We start from the raw sequence: 18987 nt of genomic DNA, 5'->3' as shown, positions 1-18987 counted from the left end.
GGGCGTTGGTGGTTACAATATGGGGGGGGGTATGGGGGAGAACTGAAAATTGCTCCATAAAGAATGTATGGATCAGTATGCCTGATGTAAAAAAGTAGGTGGTAGAAGCATGAAACACGTACATTTAGGTAGGTGTGACAATACCATCATACGCATCAAGCTCGATATTTTCACTTTACACCTCCACATAAAATTTGACATCTTCACATGACATTTGACATCATCCTATGACATTTGACATCTCCATATGACACTTGACATCTCCACATGACACTTGACATCTCCACATGACATTTGACATCTCCACATGACATTTGACTTCTTCACATGACACTTGACATCTCCACATAACATTTGGCGTCTCCGCGATTCACTACTGAGTAAAACGTTAAGATGAGAGAAATATTCGTGTAGTTAAGTCAATTTGTGCTTACGAAAACAGTTTAATAAAAAACCCTTTAAGCCAAAATCACAGGTAGGTTTTAAATTGTCTGTGAAGGAAAATACCTTTGATAGAAGAAAAGTGAATCGAGTGCTTATGTTTAAACTTAAGAGCGGCTAATCTCTGAGGCCGGTCTAGCATCCTCGCCTTAACGCTAAGACCTTCAAGAGACTATACGGGAGCACTCGACGTTAGATAAAGTTATTTCCCTTCTCACTCCGTCAGAAGGCCAGGGGAAACAATACCGGGTTGAGCCTGGAGTTTTGATAGTCTGGCAGTCTGTCAAGGAACGTGGCAGGTAGTCTATGAGGATGGGCAGAGCCCAGACACTTCCGGTTACTGCGTGAACTAGCCATCCGCACATTGGATATTCTTATCCCATCTTTTCCCAACTTTCTCGATAGCTAGATATGTAGGCATATCCAGTGGATAAATTGGAACATGTTTTAGTTCAGCTCTGATTGTTTCATGGATTAATTCATCGGTGGATAATCTGAACTCACCATTTTTTTCTTCGGGGCTTAACTTGATTTCATCTTCTACTGGGTAATTTTATAGTGGATAACTTAATGTTTGTATCCAGTGGATAATTTGATATTTGCACCCAGTGGATACCTTTTTTATATCCCGTGTATGTCTTAATTATTTATTAATCCAGAGGATAACTCAATATTTGTATCCATTGGATAACTCAATATTTGCATCCAGTGGATAACTCAATATTTGTATCCAGTGGATAATTTGATATTTGCACCCAGTAGATACATATTTTATATCCCGTGTATATCTTAATTATTGATTAATCCAGAGGATAACTCAATATTGGTATCTATTGGATAATTTTCTGTTTGAATCCAGTGGATAAGTCAATATTTGTATCCAGTGGATAACTCAATATTTGCATCCAGTGGATAACTCAATATTTGCATCCATTGGATACCCTGACGTCACCTTCTGCAATGAGCATGACAGAGCCTAGGGTCAATGAAAGGTGAGTTATTTATTCCATGTGTAGACTTGCTGACCGTCCGGTCACGTGGTCAGTGTAGGCATGTGTAAGCTAATTGACCGTGTAGTCACGTGGTCAGTGTAGGCATGTGTAAGCTAATTGACCGTGTAGTCACGTGGTCAGTGTAGGCATGTGTAAGCTAATTGACCGTTTGGTCACGTGGTCAGTGTAGGCATGTGTAGGCTTGCTAACAGTTCGGTCACGTGATCAGTACTACAAACCTTGCCACAACATGACATTTGATGATTAACGATACGGTATTAACACCTAATTTCTATAATTTCCTACAAAATATTTATCACACAATGTTTGATTTAATACATATTGTTGCTAACGTAATTAATTTGTATGATCAACTACAAATAATTCTTCAACAAGTAGATGTAGATTTGAATCTTATTATTATCTAATTATCTAATTAACATTTTTCGAATCTTTTCGTTCTAAGTGAAAACTTTTTTTTTCCAATGTTATTTAATTTTTTAATTTATCACACGGCAGCTGTTTGGTAGCAGTGGTTTCTTTGGTAATTTTAGGTTTTTTTTCTTTTTTTTTTTTCAAAGGAATTATGATTAACCCACGGAGCCATTTCAGCATCTGTATATTGTGTTATCATCTTTACAATGTCATGAATGTGTCCATCACTTTCATATAGGAGCTGTATTTTTTCTTCCAAACCATTGTTAAATGTAGCACATTCTACACATAGGCCGAGTTGAGTTGGAGACATTACATGCATATTATCAACTTGCATATGTGTCTCTATTTTTAACCTCACGTGAACTCCGTTAGTTAACACTGTAAATCCAAGATTCTCCATAAGATGTGTTTGGTTCTGCACGTGAGTTTGACATGTGACATTTGTTGTACGTGAGTTTGACATGTGACATTTGTTGTAAGTGAGTTTGACATGTGACATTTGTTGTACGTGAGTTTGACATGTGACATTTGTTGTACGTGAGTTTGACATGTGACATTTGTTACCCGACCAATGGCTGCGGCTGGTTCAAAGCTCATTTGTTCTTTACAAGATAGCTCCTCCAGTTCTTGCTAACATTTTGTCTAAACAGTGCTATCTTTAAAGCATAAATCTCCATATAAGTCTGTAGGCTGAAGCTTAAGCCAACTCTAATCATAATCCTTCTGACATTCTTTTAATTGTAATTCCAAAAGATAAATATCTTTCACAAGCAGCGGTATGTGCCTATAATGTGACAACATGGGTGTAGAACTACTGGTGACTATTGTCTCTGGGAGAACTGTCTTTCTCTTTTTGACATAATATTTCCTCAAGTTTATTGACGCTTTCTCTCAGCCCATTTCTCGGCAAGAGATATTATTGAATGCGATAATACAGATTAGTTCAAGATATAGATCTAGATCGTGAAATCTAAAATATGTTGGATCTAGAATTATATTATATATTGATCTAGAACCTAGATATAAATATTTTTCAAGTTTTAAATTCTAAATTAATTATACCAAATTCACGAAGTGAAAACAAAATATGCGATCATTATCTACATCACATTAAACGTAAAATACACGAGTCCATGAATTACATATTTAAAACAGCTGGAATGTTACAGTTTTGAATTAGATTCAAGTTAGAATTTTAAATTCAACCGAGAGTGAAAACTAGACTATTTGTTGAGTAAGACTTTTTTATATTATTATAAAGTGAATAATTAACTATTATTTTCACTTAAGTTTTATACTTTTGAGTTTTTAGTGTATTTATTGTCCTAAAAATAAAATAATTTCAAGTTTATAGGTTGTTTCTCTTAGTAAAATCAAATTTCAAAATGGGAAGTAACTGATTTTATGTACACATTTACTAATAAAAAAAATAAATAAAAAAAATAAAAATAAAACAAACAACCACTTAATGATTCAAAAAGAAATTGTTACGTTTAGCAATTTTTATGGTATACATAAGTAGACTTCGAGAACATATCAAAATAAAATATCCAGCTTTGTGTTCAAACTCAGCTTTGATCGTATTTTATTTTTTAAACTCACAAAAAGCTTAGCAAATGGCACAGTTATAAATGGACGGTATTTTTATATTATTTTCACGCCTTTTAATTTTTTATATTTGGATCTGACTTTTAAAGTCTGCAGTGTATCTAGACTGTAGATAAATTCAGCTTCTTTATAAACCATGTTTAGGCATAAAGGTAGAGGTTTAAGACGCTTGAAGCCCTTCATAGAACAAAAAACCGTCCACACACCACTATAAAGGCTATCGGCTGTTGACTGTCCACCAAAAGCTGTCCACACACCACAAGACAACTTATTGTCGAAACTGTCTAAAAATACGGTCACCCAACCAACTATTTTCTCACCTGTATGTTAGCCTCAGCCTATCGAATTATTCATTTAGGTGAGCGCCAGAGGCGTAGCGACCCTTCCCGGCGCCCGGGGACAAACTTTCGATTTGCACCCCCCCCTCGAACTTTTCATTTGCACCCTCCTCAATCTTTCGATTTGCACCCCCCCTCGAACTTTTCATTTGCACCCCCCCTCAAACTTTCAATTTGGCGCCCCCCCCTAAGGTCGGCGCCCGGGGACATATGTTCCCCCCGCCCCCCCCCCCCCCCTCGCTATGCCTCTGGTGAGCGCTGTTTATCGCAGGCGGCAGCAATTTTTGAAGTTGCAGATGGAAACTTCTAGGACTCGAAGTCTTTCGAATCTTCACAAAAATATAAATATCCTCTAGGACTCGAAGTCTTTCGAATCTTCACAAAAATATAAATATCCTCTAGGACTCGAAGTCTTTCGAATCTTCACAAAAATATAAATATCCTCTAGGACTCGAAGTCTTTCGAATCTTCACAAAAATATAAATATCCTCTAGGACTCGAAGTCTTTCGAATCTTCACAAAAATATAAATATCCTCTAGGACTCAAAGTCTTTCGAATCTTCACAAAAATATAAATATCCTCTAGGACTCGAAGTCTTTCGAATCTTCACAAAAATTTAATATCCAACCTCAGTTTTGGTTGGGCGACTGTCGATAATATAACAGATGTGTTTCCGTGGCTTTATCTAACAGATGTATTGTAGATGACATATAACAGATGTGTTTACGTGGCTTTTAATCTAACAGATGTATTGTAGATGACATATAACAGATGTGTTTCCGTGGCTTTTAATCTAACAGATGTATTGTAGATGACATATAACAGATGTGTTTCCGTGGCTTTTAATCTAACAGATGTATTGTAGATGACATATAACAGATGTATTGTAGATGACATATAACAGATGTGTTTACGTGGCTTTTAATCTAACAGATGTATTGTAGATGACATATAACCGATGTGTTTCCGTGGCTTTTAATCTAACAGATGTATTGTAGATGACATATAACAGATGTGTTTCCGTGGCTTTTAATCTAACAGATGTATTGTAGATGACATATAACAGATGTGTTTCCGTGGCTTTTAATCTAACAGATGTATTGTAGATGACATATAACAGATGTGTTTCCGTGGCTTTTAATCTAACAGATGTATTGTAGATGACATATAACAGATGTGTTTCCGTGGCTTTTAATCTAACAGATGTATTGTAGATGACATATAACAGATGTGTTTCCGTGGCTTTATCTACCAGATGTATTGTAGATGACATATAACAGATGTGTTTCCGTGGCTTTTAATCTAACAGATGTATTGTAGATGACATATAACAGATGTGTTTCCGTGGCTTTTAATCTAACAGATGTATTGTAGATGACATATAACAGATGTGTTTCCGTGGCTTTTAATCTAACAGATGTATTGTAGATGACATATAACAAATATAATCTCACACCGCGATTTTCGACACGTCAATTTGCCATTTTAATTTACGCATGTCAGGTGCCAATTTGTCAGTTCAATTCAACGATGTCAAGTTGTCAGATATTAAATTAGCACTTGTTAGATATCAATGTGTCATTGCAATTTAGCGCATGTTTTAGATGTGAATGGATTTTATCTACGCGAGTTTTCTGTCTCGCATCTGTAACGATGAAAGTAAAGAATTCAAGATCAAGATCCCTAGTCCAACTTTTTTTTATTGAAATAATCTACTTCATTGAATTAATTACTTAGTTGAATTAATTATTTAGTTGAATTAATTATTTAGTTGAATTAATTACTTAGCTGAATTAATTACTTAGCTGAATTAATTATTTAGTTGAATTAATTACTTAGTTGAATTAATTACTCAGTTGAATTAATTACTTAGTTGAATTAATTATTTAGTTGAATTAATTACTTAGTTGAATTGATTATTTAGTTGAATTAATTACTTAGTTGAATTAATTATTTAGTTGAATTAATTACTTAGATTAATTAACTACTTAGTTAAATTAATAACTTAAAACGTGTTAACCAACTGGATTATCCAACTAAAATTTGATCAAACTGGATTATCCGACTACTTAAGTTTAATCAAACTGGATTATTTGACTTAAGTTTGAGTAAGTGAAATGCTGACATAGCGACATGATAAACTTAGGCAAAAACAAAATAATAAAATACAAGTCCAGCGCAGACGCTATAGCTATGTGGATTATGCTCTGAAAGTTAAGACGTTAAGACGTTAAGACGTTAAGACGTTAAGACGTTAAGATTCCAGAAGATTTTGGCACCCTCCAGATGGCCTAGACACTACCTGGCCAGGCCCCGGAGTTCTAGAGCTTTATTTCGGACTTGGCTATTTCAGGTGTTTTTTGTACAGGTGTAGGTACGGTGGTCTAATGTAAGGTACTGTGTCGGTACGGTGGTCTAAGGTACTCTGTCGGTACGGTGGTCTAATGTAAGGTACTCTGTTGGTACGGTGGTCTAATGTAAGGTACTGTGTCGGTACGGTGGTCTAAGGTACTCTGTCGGTACGGTGGTCTAATGTAAGGTACTCTGTTGGTACGGTGGTCTAATGTAAGGTACTGTGTCGGTACGGTGGTCTAAGGCACTCTGTTGGTACGGTGGTCTAAGGTAAGGTACTCTGTCGGTACGGTGGTCTAAGGTACTCTGTCTGTACGGTGGTCTAAGGTACTCTGTCGGTACGGTGGTCTAATGTAAGGTACTCTGTTGGTACGGTGGTCTAAGCTACTGTGTCGGTACGGTGGTCTAAGGTACTCTGTCGGTACGGTGGTCTAATGTAAGGTACTGTGTTGGTGCGGTGGTCTAAGGTACTCTGTCGGTACGGTGGTCTAAGCTACTGTGTCGGTACGGTGGTCTAATGTAAGGTACTCTGTTGGTACGGTGGTCTAAGCTACTGTGTCGGTACGGTGGTCTAAGGTACTCTGTCGGTACGGTGGTCTAAGGTAATGTGTCGGTAAGGTGGTCTAAGGTACTCTGTCGGTACGGTGGTCTAATGTAAGGTACTCTGTTGGTACGGTGGTCTAATGTAAGGTACTGTGTCGGTACGGTGGTCTAAGGTACTCTGTCGGTACGGTGGTCTAAGGTACTGTGTCGGTACTGTGGTCTAATCTAAGGTACTCTGTCGGTACGGTGGTCTAATGTAAGGTACTGTGTCGGTACGGTGGTCTAATCTAAGGTACTCTGTCGGTACGGTGGTCTAATGTAAGGTACTGTGTCGGTACGGTGGTCTAAGGCACTCTGTTGGTACGGTGGTCTAAGGTACTCTGTTGGTACGGTGGTCTAAGGTACTCCGTCGGTACGGTGGTCTAAGGTACTCTGTTGGTACGGTGGTCTAATGTAAGGTACTCTGTTGGTACGGTGGTCTAAGCTACTGTGTCGGTACGGTGGTCTAAGGCACTCTGTTGGTACGGTGGTCTAATGTAAGGTACTCTGTTGGTACGGTGGTCTAATGTAAGGTACTCTGTTGGTACGGTGGTCTAAGCTACTGTGTCGGTACGGTGGTCTAATGTAAGGTACTCTGTTGGTACGGTGGTCTAAGCTACTGTGTCGGTACGGTGGTCTAATGTAAGGTACTCTGTTGGTACGGTGGTCTAAGGTAATGTGTCGGTACGGTGGTCTAAGGTACTGTGTCGGTACGGTGGTCTAAGGTACTGTGTCGGTACGGTGGTCTAAGGTACTGTGTCGGTACGGTGGTCTAAGGTACTCTGTTGGTACGGTGGTATAAGGTACTCTGTTGGTACGGTGGTCTAAGGTACTGTGTCGGTACGGTGGTCTAAGGTACTGTGTCGGTACTGTGGTCTAAGGTACTTTGTCGGTACGGTGGTCTAAGGTACTGTGTCGGTACTGTGGTCTAAGGTACTCTGTTGGTACGGTGGTCTAAGGTACTCTGTCGGTACGGTGGTCTAATGTAAGGTACTCTGTTGGTACGGTGGTCTAAGTACTGTGTCGGTACGGTGGTCTAATGTAAGGTACTCTGTTGGTACGGTGGTCTAAGGTACTGTGTCGGTACGGTGGTCTAATGTAAGGTACTCTGTTGGTACGGTGGTCTAAGCTACTGTGTCGGTACGGTGGTCTAAGGTACTCTGTTGGTACGGTGGTCTAATGTAAGGTACTCTGTTGGTACGGTGGTCTAAGGTACTCTGTCGGTACGGTGGTCTAATGTAAGGTACTCTGTCGGTACGGTGGTCTAAGGTACTGTATCAGTACGGTGGTCTAATGTAAGGTACTCTGTTGGTACGGTGGTCTAAGGTACTCAGTCGGTACGGTGGTCTAATGTAAGGTACTGTGTCGGTACGGTGGTCTAAGGTACTCTGTTGGTACGGTGGTCTAAGGTACTCTGTTGGTACGGTGGTCTAAGGTACTGTATCAGTACGGTGGTCTAATGTAAGGTACTGTGTCGGTACGGTGGTCTAAGGTACTCTGTTGGTACGGTGGTCTAAGGTACTCTGTTGGTACGGTGGTCTAATGTAAGGTACTCTGTCGGTACGGTGGTCTAAGGTACTCTGTCGGTACGGTGGTCTAAGTACTGTGTCGGTACGGTGGTCTAATGTAAGGTACTCTGTTGGTACGGTGGTCTAAGGTACTCTGTTGGTACGGTGGTCTAAGTACTGTGTCGGTACGGTGGTCTAAGGTACTCTGTTGGTACGGTGGTCTAATGTAAGGTACTCTGTTGGTACGGTGGCCTAAGGTACTCTGTTGGTACGGTGGTCTAAGGTACTGTGTCGGTACGGTGGTCTAATGTAAGGTACTGTGTCGGTACGGTGGTCTAAGGTACTCTGTTGGTACGGTGGTCTAATGTAAGGTACTGTGTCGGTACGGTGGTCTAATGTAAGGTACTGTGTCGGTACGGTGGTATAGTGTAAGGTACTTTGTCGGACATGAGTTTCTGTTCATTTTGGCACTCACATACAACAATTTCAAACCTACAACTCACCTTAAACTCACCTGAAGATAATTAAACGAATTAATTAGCTTTTAAAGTTATAGCTTTGTTTTAAGTTAGTTGCCTTGTGCGCGCGCGTGTGTGTGTGTGTGTGTGTGTGTTTGTGTGTGTGTGAGGGGTGGGTGGTTGGGGTTGGGACTGGGTTGTAGTTTTACATCAGGTAAACCCAGACGGGAGGAAAACACACCGGAAGTGACCACCTGTCTGTGTAGTTACCTGCCTACCTTGACCTTTGATGGCTAGTGTAGGATCATCAGGTGAGTGCAGCGTATTGGGATAATAGGATAGAATAGGATACGAGGATATTATAGGATAGAATGAAAGGAGGATAAAATTGGAGGATGTGATCAGGGGCGTAGCGACTCATTCCGGCCCCAGTGGCGAACAATAATTTGTGCCCCCTCCCCCATCCCGCCCAGTTATATAAATAGTTATTACTTTTAAAGAAAAAGCACCCCTCCCTCCTCCCCCCGTTTACAAGTCACTATCCCGTCAAGGATTTTATTTTGATGCCACCCAATTGATGATGAAAACATTTCAATCAGTGAGTAAAGCCTTGCATTATACAGGTTTACGTTCTCAAATTGGACTCGGATATTTCAATACTACAGAATCAAATCATTTTTTTTATTGGCTGAGGGTGTTTTACTGGCGTGTGGCTGAGGGTGTTTTACTGGCGTGTGGCTGAAGGTGTTTTACTGGCGTGTGGCTGAGGGTGTTTTACTGGCGTGTGGCTGAGGGTGTTTTACTGGCGTGTGGCTCTAGTTGTTTTACTGGCGTGTGGCTCTGGGTGTTTTACTGGCGTGTGGCTCTGGGTGTTTTACTGGCGTGGCTGAGGGTGTTTTACTGGCGTGTGGTTGAGGGTGTTTGACTGGCGTGTGACTGAGGAAATATGCTGATTACAAGAGTTGAAAAAAAGTTTTGTAATCAACTAGAGAGCAGGAGAGAGGGAGGGAGGGTAGAGAGGGAGGGTAGAGAGGGAGGGTAGAGAGAGAGGGAGGAACGGGGTGGTTGTGTACGTGTACAATGAGGCGGGCAAGATGAAACAATCCTGACAGCACAAAGGGTCAGTTCATTACCTGAGCTGTTCCACGTTAAAGGCATCTGGCCGGCGTGGGATGGCTGTACCGAAGGTTCTAGAACATGGCCTTTACATTCCTGAAATAGCTACTTGCTGTAGCAGCCACGGTTCTAAGACTTAGCGCGTACTAAAACATTCACTAGTGTCTGTGTATGTGTGGGGGTGGGGGGGGGGGGGACATTCACCTAGAGTTTCTGACTCTCGCTATGTGGCTGTGGGTACACGTGGACTGAGTCACGTGACGTGTGATGCGAGAGATTGAAACGTGACGGGTTGAACGTGAGAAGCGCATTGTGAACAGTGGCAGGAAATACATCGTCATCATCAGCCTCGCTGGGTTCAGCCCCACACACCCCCACACAGCCACACCCAGCCACACACCCTCACAAACTGACATTCATCCACACAGCCTCCACACACAGCCCCACACACATCTTTGTCCACTCCACACCCCACACAAATTGACTTCCATCTAATTAAAAAAAATATAAATTTACGAACCAAACTGATCGATTCTACAGCTATTTTTTTCTCTCCCCGTAATAAAAATAACCCGTACATAAAAAGCAAGGGAGATAATGAATCGAGATTACTCAATGCAACATGTGTTGAAACAACGGATTACCTCCCCGCACAACCCAATTTCTGTGTACACAACGATCAGGATCTAACTTAGTACGGAAAAGTTTCCTTTGTCACATGCCCCCTCCCTCCCCGCTCCCCGCCCCTCTCAAACAACTGGACTTTTTGTACACGTCATATCGTGTACAACCCATATAACAAGTCATCGTGTGCGTGTGAGAACGCTTGCACGGCCAGAGAAAATGGCATCGTGAGTACTCACACTTTCACAGCTTTAAAAACATTAGTTTAATTAGAAAATATCTCCGTGTCGTTTAATTATTTAGTTACAACATTATAAGAGATCAATGGATTAGAAAACACAATTCCAGCCTCCCCCCCACCCCTCCCTTGACAACATTGTAATCAGTTCAAGTTGTAATGGGGATGGGGGGAGAGGGGGAGGGCGGTGTAGCATATGGAAGTACGTCAATAGTAAATAAGTTAGATGTTTCCACTGAAATATTTTGTTAATTAGATGTGTCCATTCAAATATTTGGCTAATTAGATGTGTCCACTCAAATATTTGGCTAATTAAATGTGTCCACTCAAATATTTGGATAATTAGATGTGTCCACTCAAATATTTGGCTAATTAGATATGTCCACTCAAATATTTAGCTAATTAGATGTGTCGACTAAAATATTTGGCTAATTAGATGTGTCCACTCAAATATTTAGCTAATTAGATGTGTCGACTAAAATATTTGGCTAATTAAATGTGTCCACTCAAATATTTGGCTAATTAAATGTGTCCACTCAAATATTTGGCTAATTAGATGTGTCCACTCAAATATTTGGCTAATTAGATGCGTCCGCCAAACGAGAATGCCGCGAACAAAAAAAAATCAATTTTGTTACTTCAAGTCGCTAGGAGATGGGTGATGGTTTCCATAAGCGATGGTGACTGGATAGGAGAACCAGTGTTTCTTCCAGACTTTTTTCTCCGGGGGGGCACTTGAAATCTTCGGGGGGGCGGTAAACTTTCTTCGGGGGGGCGGACACTGTTAAAAGTATATATTTTCTATATAAATTATATAAATTTCATTTCGTTCGGGGGGGCGGTAAAAATTTTTCGGGGGGGCTGCCCCCCCGAAGAGATGCCTGGAAGAAACTCTGAGGAGAACTGAGGAGAAGGCGTCGGTGTAGTTCAGGAGAGGGCGTCGGTGTAGTTCAGGAGAAGGCGTCGGTGTAGTTCAGGAGAGGGCGTCGGTGTAGTTCAGGAGAAGGCGTCGGTGTAGTTCAGGAGAGGGCGTCGGTGTAGTTCAGGAGAGGGCGTCGGTGTAGTTCAGGAGAAGGCGTCGGTGTAGTTCAGGAGAGGGCGTCGGTGTAGTTCAGGAGAGGGCGTCGGTGTAGTTCAGGAGAAGGCGTCGGTGTAGTTCAGGAGAGGGCGTCGGTGTAGTTCAGGAGTGGGCGTCGGTGTAGTTCAGGAGAAGGCGTCGGTGTAGTTCAGGAGAGGGCGTCGGTGTAGTTCAGGAGAGGGCGTCGGTGTAGTTCAGGAGAAGGCGTCGGTGTAGTTCAGGAGAGGGCGTCGGTGTAGTTCAGGAGAGGGCGTCGGTGTAGTTCAGGAGAAGGCGTCGGTGTAGTTCAGGAGAGGGCGTCGGTGTAGTTCAGGAGAGGGCGTCGGTGTAGTTCAGGAGAAGGCGTCGGTGTAGTTCAGGAGAGGGCGTCGGTGTAGTTCAGGAGAGGGCGTCGGTGTAGTTCAGGAGAAGGCGTCGGTGTAGTTCAGGAGAGGGCGTCGGTGTAGTTCAGGAGAGGGCGTCGGTGTAGTTCAGGAGAGGGCGTCGGTGTAGTTCAGGAGAGGGCGTCGGTGTAGTTCAGGAGAAGGCGTCGGTGTAGTTCAGGAGAGGGCGTCGGTGTAGTTCAGGAGAGGGCGTCGGTGTAGTTCAGGAGAAGGCGTCGGTGTAGTTCAGGAGAGGGCGTCGGTGTAGTTCAGGAGAAGGCGTCGGTGTAGTTCAGGAGAGGGCGTCGGTGTAGTTCAGGAGAGGGCGTCGGTGTAGTTCAGGAGAGGGCGTCGGTGTAGTTCAGGAGAGGGCGTCGGTGTAGTTCAGGAGAAGGCGTCGGTGTAGTTCAGGAGAGGGCGTCGGTGTAGTTCAGGAGAGGGCGTCGGTGTAGTTCAGGAGAGGGCGTCGGTGTAGTTCAGGAGAGGGCGTCGGGCTTTTTCGGATCGTGGGGGTGGGGGCCGGCGATTTTTTGAGAGAATTAAGAACAGGGGGCCCTGAGCTCTTAAATTGAAAAAAATCGGTTGTGTTCAAGTAGGTTAATCTATATGTGTGTGAGTGTCTATCTACACCTATGTATGTCAGTCTATATGTGTATGTATCTCTCTACACCTCTGTATGTCAGTCTATATGTGTATTTGTGTGTCTATCTACACCTATGTATGTCAGTCTATATGTGTATGTGAGTATCTCTCTACACCTATGTATGTCAGTCTATATGTGTATTTGTGTGTCTATCTACACCTCTGTATGTCAGTCTATATATGTGTGTATGTTACACACTTCAGCCCGCCAACATTATGTTCTAGTGACGTCATATGTCTTAATCAGTCCAGTCCAGACGAACCAATTAAATGTTCGTCCTCGTCTTTTGATTTATCAATAATCCTTTCACCCCACGCCCCCACACGTAAGCCACGCCCCCACGAGCTGGCCAGACCGGAAGTGGTGTCAAAGGTCGTCAGATTGTCAGTGAATCATTGATGAGGAAATTTAGTCAGAATTATGGATCCACGTCTTAGTTTTGTAGTCCTCGTGTTTATGGTTCGTGGAGCTAATCGGATTAGGATAATCCTAAAGCTGAATGGGCCGACAAAGTCTTAGACAAAACTTTTGTATGAGGTGGGTCATGAGATTAGAGACAGGGAACATCTCGGTGGCTAGGAAAGAAATATTTGGAACGGTAAAATTGTATTCCATTATTTGATGCTAGGGCGAAACGCTATTTGTAATAGTAGCATTTTGGCTACCTACAATGTCATTGGCACTCAACAGGCTACATGTCATGCTACTGAGCTAAACCTGACCTGTCACAGGCTACCTGTCACAGGCTACCTGTCACAGGCTACCTGTCAGAGGCTACCTGTCACAGTCTACCTGTCACAAGCTACCTGTCACAGGCTACCTGTCACAGGCTACCTGTCACAGTCTACCTGTCACAAGCTACCTGTCACAGGCTACCTGTCACAGGCTACCTGTCACAGGCTACCTGTCACAGACTACCTTCCATGAGCCTGTCACTCAACAGGCTACCTGTCACAGGCTACCTGTCACAGGCTACCTGTCACAGACTACCTACCATGAGCCTGTCACTCAACAGGCTACCTGTCACAGGCTACCTGTCACAGGCTACCTGTCACAGGCTACCTGTCACAGTCTACCTGTCACAAGCTACCTGTCACAGGCTACCTGTCACAGGCTACCTGTCACAGGCTACCTGTCACAGGCTACCTGTCACAGGCTACCTGTCACAGACTACCTGTCACAGGCTACCTGTCACAGGCTACCTGTCACACGACAAACCCTGCCCTCCCCACTGTTGCGTGTACTAAAATTCTATTTTTAGTTCAAGCTGAGAGCTTTGACAGGCAAGTGCTCACTACAGTAAAGTAGATCTAGTGGGCGGGGGTGGGTGTGTGTATGACGGAAGGGGGGGGGGGGTTCTGAATCCGCTATCACTGTAATAAGCTTGATGGCCATTTCATGTAGGCCAAACTGGAGGTTACAGTTATATATACTACATACATACATACATACAGAGTAAAGATACATACGTCGACACACGTCTGATACATACACACGTATGGTGGTAAAGTTTACATACGGCTACCAACAACTACTTATAAATAATTAATAAATAGATATACATATATACCTATTTATAAATACATAGTATGCATTAATATAAAATATAGATCTAGAAAAAAATACCCACATACATTCATACTTACGTATTCAAAGACATACACGCACAAATAATTATAAATAATTATAAATATATATATATATATATATATATATATATATATATATATATATATATATATATATATATACATTATGAATACATAAAGAGATGTATAGAGTGAAAGAAACAACGGCAGTCAGCTCGCGGGGTGAGCTAAGAATAAAGCCCAAGTTGATTGGTTACAACAATAGTCCGAGCAGCGCCGTCACTGTGCGAGGAACATGTTGAGAGTGATTTCCCCTGCCCGTGTCTGTGTTTGTGTGTGATGATGGTGTGGTGTGAGGATTGTCTTCTCACGTGCGGGGACCTGTGAGTGAGTTCTGAGATTACTGCCGACATACTCGCAGTGTCGTGACATAGTTTTTAGTGATTGGTGTCAATAATTAATTAGCCGTGCTTAAAATTGAAAGTGAATTAATTATGCCTTGTGATAGATCAAGTGTACTGACATTCGTTTTTGGGAGTTCTCTGTGTTAAGGATTGGTGAAGTAAAATAGTTTACACTTCAATGAATTAATCAATTTGTAGTAACTAAGTAATTATGACATGTCCTTCTGTGTGCCCCCTTTGCCTCGATGTATCTGTCTATCTGTCTGTCTATCTATCTATCTGTCACTGTCTGCTGTCAAACATCCTATCTGTAAGTTTCTCCGTGTCAGTAACAAAGCTCCAATGTCCACACAACTACTTACATCACAATTTAACAAAGCAACAACACATGGCACATTCAATGGGCTACATACATTGCTACTCTGTCTCTCTACACTTGTAAGCAACACGACAGATTCTTTGGGTTACATACATTACGGCTATGTCTGTCTACACTTGATGGTATTTGCCTAAATTAATTAGCCGGTTAATTATATCTTAACTAGTTGTCTAATTGACATAAATATAAAAGTCAGCTGCATTAACGTGATGTAAGCTAATTAAAACAATAAAACTTAATTAATTTCACGATGGCTTCTAATTAAACAGCTTCGATTTATAAACGTGATTAAAAGTTTTGACCAGATCTGATTGTGACATCAGTATACTGACATATGACATCAATATAATGACACATGACATCAATGTAATGACATGTGACATCTATACAATGACATGTGACATCAATGTACCGACATATGACATCTATGTACTGACATGTGACATTAATGTACCAACAAGTGACATCTATGTAATGACATGTGACACAGAGGCGTAGCGACCCCTCCCGGCGCCCGGGGACAAACTTTCGATTTGCGCCCCCCCCCTCGAACTTTTCATTTGCACTCCCCCCTCAAACTTTCAATTTGGCGCCCCCCTAAGGTCGGCGCCCGGGGACATATGTCCCCCCGCCCCCCCCCTCGCTACGCCTCTGATGTGACATATATGTAATGACATGTGGCATCTACGTAATGACCTGTGACATCAATGTACCAACATGTGACATCTATGCAATGGCATATGACATCTATGTACTGACATATGACATGTATGTACCGACATGTGACCTCTATGTACTGACAACATCTAGACGTCACTGTGACATCACGTGTCCTCATTAGTCCCAGGTACAACATCCATGTTGATCTATTGGCCAGACCTGAGCCCGCTGTTGTTAAACTAATAGTGGCGGCTAGAGTTAAATATTCGCGTTTTGTCTGGCATAAACAAAATACCTGGCCAAACTATGGTGGGGGGTTGTGTGGATGGTTGTTTGGGGGCTTAAAGAGTGGGTTGTGTGGATGGTTGTGGATTATGAGGTGGGGTTGTGTGGATGGTTGTGGATTATGAGGTGGGGTTGTGTGGATGGTTGTGGGATTATGAGGTGGGGTTGTGTGGATGGTTGTGGGATTATGAGGTGGGGTTGTGTGGATGGTTGTGGGATTATGAGGTGGGTTTGTGTGGATGGTTGTGGATTATGAGGTGGGGTTGTGTGGATGGTTGTGGATTATGAGGTGGATTTGTGTGGATGGTTGTGGGATTATGAGGTGGATTTGTGTGGATGGTTGTGGGATTATGAGGTGGATTTGTGTGGATGGTTGAGGGATTATGAGGTGGGTTTGTCAAGTCTCCAGTATTCAAATCCCCTGTATGTCAAGTCCCCTGTATGTCAAGTCCCCTGTATGTCAAGTCCCCTGTATGTCAAGTCCCCTGTATGTCAAGTCCTTATATGTCAAGTCCCTGTATGTCAAGTCCCTTGTATGTCAAGTCCCTGTATGTCAAGTCCCTGTATGTCAAGTCCTTATATGTCAAGTCCCCTGTATGTCAAGTCCCCTGTATGTCAAGTCCCTGTATGTCAAGTCCTTATATGTCAAGTCCCCTATATGTCAAGTCCCCTATATGTCAAGTCCCTGTATGTCAAGTCCCCTGTATGTCAAGTCCCCTGTATGTCAAGTCCTTATATGTCAAGTCCCTGTATGTCAAGTCCCTTGTATGTCAAGTCCCTGTATGTCAAGTCCCTGTATGTCAAGTCCTTATATGTCAAGTCCCCTATATGTCAAGTCCCTGTATGTCAAGTCCTTATATGTCAAGTCCCCTGTATGTCAAGTCCCCTATATGTCAAGTCCCTGTATGTCAAGTCCCCTGTATGTCAAGTCCCTGTATGTCAAGTCTTGTATCATGGCCACCGTCCTATCTCTAACAACCAGAGCACCATTGATCAGATGTATCTCTAACACTTCCGGACTGTGCTTGTTGGATGCAGGTTGTTTGATGTAGGATGTTGGATGTAGAATGCAGGATGCTGGATGCATTATCTAGAATCTACACCATCACACGACCTAAGTGGCGTTTCGCTTGAACTTTGACCTCCGATTAGTAGGGTCCATCGCTTGTTATGTAACTGATCTTTTCCCTGTGAAATTTGCTGTACATAGTTGTCTAAAATACCACGTGACTTGTTGGGCTACATTACCCCCCTCCTACCATCAACCATTACTTGCCTGGGTACAGTAACCCCCCCCCCCCCCCCCCCCCCCACAGCATCGCGGCGAGTAACCAGGTTTTAAACTCGTTGAATTCGTTTCATAGAGGCGCGGCTGTGTGTGTGGGAAGTGGGGGGGGGGGGGGGGGTTGGGTGGTGGGGTGGGAGGTAGGTTTGAGATGTTGGGAGGTAGTCTGTAAGATCTGTAAGTGTAAGCTTGAAACAGATGATCCTCCGCTTTTTTTTACATGGAGGCAATGTAAATTACATGGGTTTTTACAATCATACAACCATACAATCCCACATTCTACTGTATACAATCTTACGACCAGAGTTACCACTGTATGACGTCACGAGATGAGTAAATGAGTGGAAGGGGGGGGGGGGGGGTTGTCAGACCTTTTTCAAAGTTATATGATGACAGTGGATTAGGGTGGGGGGGGGGTGAGGTTGCACAGTGTGTAGGTCTTCTAACTTGAAGTACATCATGTTCATTGTCTCTAGAGTTCATACCATAGTTTTATATCATGTGGAGGGGTGGGGAGGAGGCGTGTGCTAAAAAAACATGACGTTATTGCGAGACCCCCACCCCCTAAAAGCTGATTACCAGACGCAATATTTCAAACAAGACTAGTGTACACAATGTTACAAGCATGATTTTTGTACACTTCAAACAAGACTAGTGTACACAATCTTACAAGCATGATTTTCGTACACTTCAAACAAGACTAGTGTACACAATCTTACAAGCATGATTTTCGTACACTTCAAACAAGACTAGTGTACACAATGTTACAAGCATGATTTTCGTACACTTCAAACAAGACTAGTGTACACAATCTTACAAGCAGGATTTTCGTACACTTCAAACAAGACTAGTGTACACAATCTTACAAGCATGATTTTCCTACACATCTGGTAAACATGATTGTCATAACCACAATCCACCAATCACAATCATTGTTCACATCTGTTCTAGTGTTTGCTTTAACTTACTTACATGATATAAGATGTCATTCAGTGGTTGGAATCGTACCTACACTTCAGTGTTTGGTATCGATACTAGTTCTATCAATTGTAAATTGTACCTATACTTCATTGGTTGGTATCGATACTAGTTCTATCAATGGTAAATCTATACTTCAGTGTTTGGTATCGATACCATCATTGTGAGATGCTCTGTTTGAAATGTGACAGGATGTTTAGCCGAGGCTGTAAACGGTTGAACAGTTAAACAGCTGGTTTGGAGGTCGTTAAAGCGTGGTGATTAGACGGGTGCTGGGGGGGGGGGGGGGGGTCATGGTTGGGGGACAGGTGATGTGTGTGTGAAATCTTGGGGGGGGGGTCATGAGTTTATAATTACCCATGTAACGTTTATAACATGGCCTACCCGTCCTCCGTATGTTCTTGTAACCTGCACGTCGCCCAGAATTCAGTTAAAAACAACAGCGCTAAGTCTCAAATTGTGTTGAACTCTGGGTATAACGTGTGCATGATCCTTCAATGCCATGGGGCATGTTGAGATGACAGAAAAAAACCCAACTAAACCCCTTTACAGCAGTACATTGTTTTTACAAGCTCTTTTAACAGTGTTAGAATGTCTGTATGTCTGTCTGTTTAACGCAAATATTTTT

General features: G+C 42.4%; 1 protein-coding gene across 11 annotated transcripts in view; it reads left to right on the top strand.

Annotated features, from left to right (window-relative positions):
- Positions 1–1300: 1300 nt before the first annotated feature.
- Positions 1301–18987, top strand: part of LOC131958030 (tumor protein p53-inducible protein 11) — a 55088-nt gene continuing 37401 nt past the window's right edge. For 2 of the 11 annotated variants that reach the window (XM_059322923.1, XM_059322921.1), the window contains exon 1: positions 14685–14925. Coding sequence is in view for 2 of the 11 variants with exons in the window: in XM_059322929.1 (XP_059178912.1) it covers positions 14708–14751 (44 nt within the window). In the remaining 9 variants the exon portion in view is untranslated. Of the gene's footprint in view, positions 1434–14659; positions 14931–14962; positions 14978–18987 lie in introns of those variants that run through there. The other 9 variants (XM_059322924.1, XM_059322922.1, XM_059322930.1 and 6 more) reach the window with 8 other exon arrangements.

This window comes from Physella acuta, unplaced genomic scaffold (assembly GCF_028476545.2).
Source record: "Physella acuta isolate Inbredline_101_S28 unplaced genomic scaffold, ASM2847654v3 ptg001284l, whole genome shotgun sequence".
NCBI lineage: Eukaryota > Metazoa > Mollusca > Gastropoda > Physidae > Physella > Physella acuta.
This window is presented reverse-complemented; position numbering and strand designations above follow the sequence as displayed.